The 7,999-nt window shown below is 40.3% G+C and overlaps 1 protein-coding gene across 1 annotated transcript in view; it reads left to right on the forward strand.

Annotated features, from left to right (window-relative positions):
* Positions 1–299: 299 nt before the first annotated feature.
* The window catches only part of LOC104941703 (insulin-degrading enzyme-like), a gene marked incomplete at both ends in the record, with an annotated part of 17,646 nt that continues 9,946 nt past the window's right edge, over positions 300–7,999 (forward strand). Inside the window, 8 exons of the mRNA XM_010766838.1 lie at positions 300–471; positions 1,472–1,594; positions 2,032–2,144; positions 2,471–2,633; positions 3,291–3,383; positions 4,363–4,454; positions 4,804–4,884; positions 5,350–5,453. Of these exons, the coding sequence (XP_010765140.1) occupies positions 300–471; positions 1,472–1,594; positions 2,032–2,144; positions 2,471–2,633; positions 3,291–3,383; positions 4,363–4,454; positions 4,804–4,884; positions 5,350–5,453 (941 nt within the window). The remainder of the gene's footprint in view (positions 472–1,471; positions 1,595–2,031; positions 2,145–2,470; positions 2,634–3,290; positions 3,384–4,362; positions 4,455–4,803; positions 4,885–5,349; positions 5,454–7,999) is intronic.

The following is a 7,999-nucleotide window of genomic DNA, read 5'->3' on the forward strand; positions in this document are numbered from 1 at the left end:
CCACAGAAATCTCGTACTTTAAGCACATTCCCTTTTGATGCCTGCATGAATCGGCAAAAGCTGAGCCGTGACATAGCTTTAGAAACATTCAAAGGTTGTGTGTGTTTCTGTTTCCTCGTTTGTTTGGCAGTTGCTCTCACTTTGTACTCATGCAAATACATTGAATCATGTCCTGCTTCATGTTCTTTTGTGTATACAAATGTTCCTTTGCATTTATCCCAGAACAGCATTAAAGCATATCTGTGTGCTGTTGAAAAAGCATCCAGTCTCAGTAATATTATCATTATTACAATCTCCGTAGGTTTGCCCAGTTCTTCCTGTGCCCTCTGTTTGATGAGAGCTGTAAGGACCGGGAGGTGAACGCTGTAGACTCTGAGCACGAGAAGAACCTGATGAATGACGCCTGGAGGCTGTTCCAGTTGGAGAAGGCCACCGGCAACCAAGACCACCCCTTCAGTAAATTTGGAACAGGTAGAGCATCTCTTAGGTTTCCTCTGATCTACACACATGACATTTCTAACACTGTTTTAACACTGTTTTATTTTTATTTGTGTATGGCCTTACTAGTCAATAGGCCAAGAAAGTTAGAACATTGATGCCACTTCAGCCCGCCCCTCCCTCCCTCCTACTGAAACAGTAACAAAAACATGACTATTAGACATAAACTCACATGAAACTTGTTTTTTAATCTCGATTATAAAAGTGGAGCTTTTTTGGACTCTGTCTCCGGGTATATTATAACACCACCACAAATCTTTTTAAATTCTCCATGTTTTTTCCCACTGGTTATACATGATATTTTCTTTCTGCATACACAACGCTAATTCATCATACCTTCTAGCAGATATAGATGAATGTTGATCAGTCAAAATAACTATTTTATAATACATCTGAGTTGACTTGTATTGGCGTTAATCACTGCTGTGTTCAATGATGTCAGGGAAGCATCTTCTGGCATGAAGTGACTTTACTCTGGACCAGAGAACTCCCACATCAGAGGGACTTGGAGCAAGCTTCAAAATGGCCACCTGATGGCAGTCTTGAATGATTTATTTACTCAAGTTAAGAATGGAACATATTTTTTCTGTCCCTGGCTTTTTATAGAAAATTAAATATGGTTCATTTACAGATGGCAGGCAAGGTAGCATGTGCAGGTACTTGACAGGCTACAGTCTCTGGGTTGGATGTTTATAACACAGCATTTAGTGCTCTAAATGCTCAGATGTTCATGCATCATCGGTAGTCTAAAAAGAGCAAGAGTGCAACCTGTGCGGCGATCATTATCTGTCCATTCCCCATAATGCATTGTCTAATAAAACAAAACTGTGAATTTGATATCAAACTGATTTGATTATTCCCCCCCCCCTTTTGTATTTGACTTGCAAAGTTGTCATTTAACTCGGTCATGGAGTTGTCTTGGCATGATTTTGAACAGCAAATATTCACTGTACATGAATAACTTCTCTTTCAGGTAACAAACTGACCCTGGAGACCCGGCCGTGTAAAGAGGGGATCGACATCCGTGAAGAGCTCCTGAAGTACCACTCCACATATTACTCCTCCAACCTCATGGGACTGTGCGTGTTAGGAAGAGGTAGGAGTTAACCTCTCACATGTCATGTTTGAATGTTGCAAAAGCATCACACCCTTGTTACTCAAGAGAACAAAGAGGAACCAACAATGCAAGTCATACGTGACTCAGTGGTCATGGCCTGAAACCATCTTATTATTATTAATAATAATAATAATAATACATTACATTTATAAAGCGCTTTTCCTGGTGCTCAAAGCGCTTAAGTGCGGCATTCAATTTATTATACAGCATTACAGCGGGTAATTGTCAAATCAATTGTAATGCTGCACCAAAGCAAACAAAAAACTATCAAGACTGAGTATATTTTTTAGTAAATTAACTTTTGATGCTACACTTCCCCTTCTTTCTTCTTCTTTGCACTCAAACCTGTTGTCTATTAGCTTGAAGTTGAAACTGAGCTAAACTATGAATGTTTTCAACTGTATGTTTACCTCCAGAATCATTAGACGATTTGACCGCCATGGTGGTTAAGCTGTTTGGAGAAGTGGAAAACAAGAATGTACCTGTCCCAGAATTCCCTGAGCACCCCTTCCAGGAAGAACACCTAAGAGTGAGTCACTTACTTACCTCACACTGCTCACTCTTCACACTTTACTGTAATCAACTCTCATAGAGTTTAATGATGAGAACTGGCTGTTGGCTGCTCAATGACATTTTTGATTCAACTTTATATACTATATTCATCAAGAAATGCAATAAGGAGTTTGACTACAATTTGAAAATGTACAGGTTTATAATTGTTTCGGGATTTCAATTATTTTTGGGAAAAATATATAAAGAATTTATATAATATGATAAATGTCTTACCTCAAAATATAATTTATAAAATATAATTAAAATTTTCCTAACAAGATTTGTGTGTGTGTTCTGTTGCAGCAATTCTACAGTGTGGTGCCTATCAAAGACATCAGGAACCTGTACGTGACGTTCCCCATCCCGGACCTACAGAAGCACTACAAATCCAACCCAGGACATTATCTGGGACATCTGATTGGTCACGAAGGACCCGGGAGTTTGTTATCCGAGCTCAAATCTAAAGGTAGGACATGAAGTAGAGCTTCGAAAAGATTCAAAAGTAGAGATTGAGAAAACATTTTACAACTATTCTGAACATTTTCCTATTCTCCTCTTTTTCCACCACAAATGTTGTTGATATATTTTTCTTATGTTTTTTTGAATGGTATGCCCATACACTTAACAATATCAATTACAACAGAAATGTAGACAGAATTCTGACGATTAGTCGTTTTTTTTTTAGTACCAATGATGTTCTGGTAAATGTATAATATGTTTAATTCTAAGTCTTAGATGTATTTTGTACTAATAAGGTACACGATAAAAAAAAAGGTCTTTATGATTATTTTTGCATCAATATTCTCATTATGAAATCCCTCGAGTAGGGAACCTAGACCCAACATAAGACTCATAAGATTATCATTATTCGAATGATCGTAGTATGATTTCATAAACATATGTACCAAACTAATGACGTTTTGTTAATTCTTTAGAAAACTATTTGTAGGTATATTATCTCAGCAGCAACACACTAACACATATTTGGCCCTCAATAAATATTGTGCTTCCTGCAGTTTGACCATTACTTGAATCCATATTAATATTTTGATAACGTTTAGATTAATGGTGCGGTTTTATTACTAACAACTAACCTAACAAGACGATGATTATTATTTTGAAGGCTGGGTGAACACATTGGTTGGAGGGCAGAAAGAAGGAGCCAAAGGATTCATGTTCTTCATCATCAATGTGGACCTGACTGAAGAGGGGCTCTGTGAGTACACTCTGCTAAATATGCATTATATATTTCACTTATCACTGCTGATGGGCTTTGCATGTACTTCTGATTATTCCCTACCATGGTCAGATTTGTAAATGTGCGAATAAATGTATATATATGTATATAGATCCTGTTTATGGCATGATATATAAACCTAATTATTTCTTATTGTTTGCATTGTTATTAAGATCTACATTAGTATTTGCTGTTATTCCTGGGGTCCACACACTTGTATTCACACACACATTTACACAACAATTATGTACGGAGGTGAAACTGAAATGAACTGAAACACAAAATCCACACTTATACTACAACTAAATAATTCATAGCAAGCAAGTCCTTGTCTGAAATGACCTTGAATTGCATATTGATCTATCTTGCACCTTTTTTTTTTTTTTTAAATGGTGTTTTTAAAAAGTAAAACAAAAACAAGATTTAAATTCAAGTAAAATGTTTACTTTCACACTTGTTTTCATTTTTCTCCTAAACCACAGTTCATAGTTGACATGCTGAGCCTCAATCAGACACCAATAAGACTATTTTGAAATTATTTTTGACAAATAAACGCAGGTCTTTATTGGACTTTGTATTACTTTTGTCAGTATGGACATGCTACACATTGAGAGATTCCCCACAATTAAATTGTTCACTTCCAGAACTCAGGAGCGAATGTTTAATCCAATCAGATTTACTAGCATGGCAAATAAGAGAGATGCCAAAAAGGGGTGACTCTCCATCCTTTTGGAATATGTGTCCAATGTTCAATTACTGGTATTCCATTTGTTGTATAAGTTTGTTTCCTAAAGAATAATATTTAAACTGGCAAAAATGTTATTTTCTCTTCTTCTTGCACCAGGTGTGCTTGTATTTGCTACCTTGCTAGCCACTTGAGTTCAGTGGTTGAAGCATGTAAACCCATGGGCTATTGAATGCAGTTTTAGGATACATATATTTCTTCTTTATCCTGCAGTGCACGTTGAGGACATCATCTTCCACATGTTCCAGTACATCCAGAAGCTGCGCACTGAGGGCCCTCAGGCGTGGGTGTTTGATGAGTGCAAGGTAATAATGTTGTCTATTCAGAGACGGATTCTCAGACAGAGGGGAAGGAAAAACTTGACCTACTTATTTTTGGTCAATGGAGAAATGAATAGTAATTTCTATCAAAATATGTGACGCTCTGATGGATTTAAGCCTCTCTTTCCTGGTAAACGCAGAAATGTCAAATAAACCTTTGAAATATTAATTGTAAAAATCACTTTTGAGCCAAAATGATCTAGAATAACATGGGCTTTCCATTTTATGCAGTTCCTCTTTCTAGAATCTGTCTCTTAATCTATTTCCACTGTATGTAACGGTTACATATGTTGTGGTTTCACCTGTTGCATCCTCCATCCCTGTCTCTCTGCAGGATTTAAACAATGTGGCCTTCAGGTTCAAGGACAAGGAGAGACCCCGCGGCTACACCTCCAAAGTGGCCGGTCTTGTACACGTAAGTCCCCTCCCCATCTGCAGAGGTTGTTTCCAGGGAGACACAATGCAGCTCAATGCGTCTGTCCCTGCTGTTGTCACCAGGCTGCTGCTTCATTCTGTTATTGAGAGGAATTGGATCTTAAAGACACAGTCCAAGTTAGGCTTGCCATTTAGATCTACCACAAATCCTGTATGAATGTTGCAGAAAGGCTCATTAACAAAGAGAAAGTACAGCCCAACACCAAGAATGCATATTTTCCCTTTTACTGGTAGTGCCAAGAGTCTGCCTAGATCAGGTTTTTTTAAGTATGAGCTTCTCATTGGAGGTCTGCCTTACTCCCCTGTGTAATGAAAGTGTAGGACACTCTGCTTGTGGTGCTTAATGCAGCAAAAAATACATTTTGAAAAGCTAGACAGCAACAAAGCTTTGCCCTCCATCTTTGTCCATCTTGTTGCTAACAATGCTAATCGCTCTGTGTTTCAGTACTATCCTCTTGAGGAAATCCTGGCAGCAGAGTACCTTTTGGAGGACTTCAGGCCTGATCTGATCGAGATGGTGTTGGATAAACTGAGACCACAACACGTCAGGTCAGTGTGAGAACATCAGACTGCAGACATAGGAATAAACAAGTGCACAGCTGGCACTATGCTTTCAATCAATCAATCAATCAATCAATCAATGTTTATTTATATAGCCCAATATCACAAATGTTACATTTGTCTCAGTGGACTTCACAGTTTGTGCAGAATATCAGTATGACAATACCACACCCTCTGTCCTTAGACGCTCACATCGTACAAGGAAAAACTTCCGGAGAAAACCCACAGTTTAAAGGGAAAAATGGGAGACACCTCAGGGAGAGCAACAGAGGAGGGATCCTCTCCCAGGACGGACAGACGTGCGCTTTGTGTAAATTGAAAGATAATACATTTGCAACATGTTAGTCCCATGTTTGGGAAATGCATGTGTGTATAATAGGAAGATGAATTCCACGAGGATATCTATCCAGCGACTTATGTTCCGGGACCCGACGCCACGACTCAGGTCCAGGACTATCGCGATCACATGCACAGGACCGCGGATCATCCATGATTTCCGGATCCGGGCGTATATAGCCACCAAAAAGAAGGAATTTGGGGAATGCTGGGTTAATCGGGAACATGGAGTACACAGTATGAGACGACAGAGAGAAGGGAGAAGTAAGTGTCCGCCCGACAACCTAAAGCCTATATCGCAAAACTAGGGGCTGATCTAATCAGCCCTAACTAGTGGTGCACGATATTTATCGGTCCGATTTAGGGATTATGACGTCATCCGATAACCCGATAAAAGTATTATGCCCCGTACATATTACATATTTTATTTGGGGTACACAAAAAAGAAAAAATACTGCGGTGTGGGTGGATTGGGATGAGGGGCGCTTGTTTTTCACTCGGTTCCTCCCGTTTTGCCAGTCTGTGGTTTAGTGGTTTAGGAGGAGGTGAGTTTCCCAATCCGCGCTCCACATCTATGCCCGGCTGTGCAGTAAATGGTGTGCGGGTCACGCAGCCTGTTCTAAACCCACTAGTCGTCATACCAGCAGTATCTGGTGCCTATTTCACACGGGATCAGCCAGTGATAGATAACAGATCCTGCCTCATCCCAATCCACCCACACCGCAGTTATTTTTTTTCTTTTTTTACCAAAAATATTGTACTATTATCGGGAGCTATTAATACTTTTATCGGGTTTTCGGGATGACGTCATAATTCCTAAATATCGGACGTATAATTATCGTGACCCACCTAGTTAGGGCTGATTAGATTCAGCCCCTAGTTTTGCTGATATAGGCTTAGTTTGTCGGGGACATCTTAACTTCTTCCTTCTCTCTGTCTGTCTATACCTGTGTACTCCTCATGTTCCGATTAACCCAGCTTCCCCAAATTTCTTTCTTTTGGTGTCTATATACGCCGGGATCCGGATCATTGGATGAGATCCTGCGGTCCTGTGTCATGGATCGCGGAGTCCTGGATCTTGAGTCGTGGCTGTGGTCCTGGATCATAAGTCCTGGATAGATATCCACCCCCCCCCCCCCCTCCGTGGATTCCATCCTTCCCTATTATACACACATGCATTTCCAAACATTTGGACTAACTATGTTGGCAAATGTATTATCTTTTCATTTACACAGCGCACGTCTGTCCGTCTGGGGAGAGGGATCCCTCCTCTGTCTGGCTCTCGGCCTGAGGTGTCCTCCATTTTTCGCTTTAAACTGTGGGTTTTCTCGGAAGTTTTTTCCTTGTAGCGCATGTGGAGGCGTCTAAGGGACAGGAGGGTGTGGTATTGTACATACCGGATTAATTCTGCACAAACTTGAAGTCCACATGAGACAAATGGTAAATTTGTGATATTGGGCTATATCAAACTAAACATTGATTGATTGTTGATTGATTGACGTTGAAAGCATAGTGCCAGCTGTGCAATTGTTTATTCTATGTCTGGCAGTCTGATGTTCCTCAGCACTGACCTGACGTGTTGTGGGGTCTTGCAGTTTATCCAACACACATCTCGATCAGATCAGGGCGCTGGAAAAAAGTCCTCGCAAAAAAAAGGTACTCTGCCTGCCAGGTTTCACTCAGAGGATAGTACTGAAACACACGCGATTAGCATTGTTAGCCAACAAGATGGGACAAAGATGGAGGGCAAAAGCTTTGTTGCTGTCTAGCTTTCTCAAAATTGTATTTTGCTGCATTAAGCACCACAAGGCAGAGTGTCTACAGCACTTTCATTACACAGGGAGTAAGGCAGACCTCAATTGAGAAGCTCATACTTAAAAAAACCTGATCTGAGGCAGACTTCTTGCACTACGCAGATAGGAAAGGGAAAATACTGGCGATTTCTTGGTGTGGCTGTACTTTTCTCTTTGTTAGACTTGAGCTTTCTGCAAGCATTCATAAACAGGATTGTGTGTAACGATCTACCTGCCCGCAAGCTAGCACTTGACTGTGTCATTTAATCGATCCAATTCCTCTCCATTAACAGGATGAAGGCAGGCAGCCCCTGGTGCCAAACCAGCCAAGGAACAGACGCCATCTGAGCCGCATTCGTGTCTCCGTGGAAACAACCTCCTGGCAGATCCAGAGGGGGAAAACTT

The sequence above is a fragment of the Notothenia coriiceps genome, unplaced genomic scaffold (assembly GCF_000735185.1).
Source record: "Notothenia coriiceps isolate Sejong01 unplaced genomic scaffold, NC01 NC01_scaffold00003737, whole genome shotgun sequence".
NCBI lineage: Eukaryota > Metazoa > Chordata > Actinopteri > Perciformes > Nototheniidae > Notothenia > Notothenia coriiceps.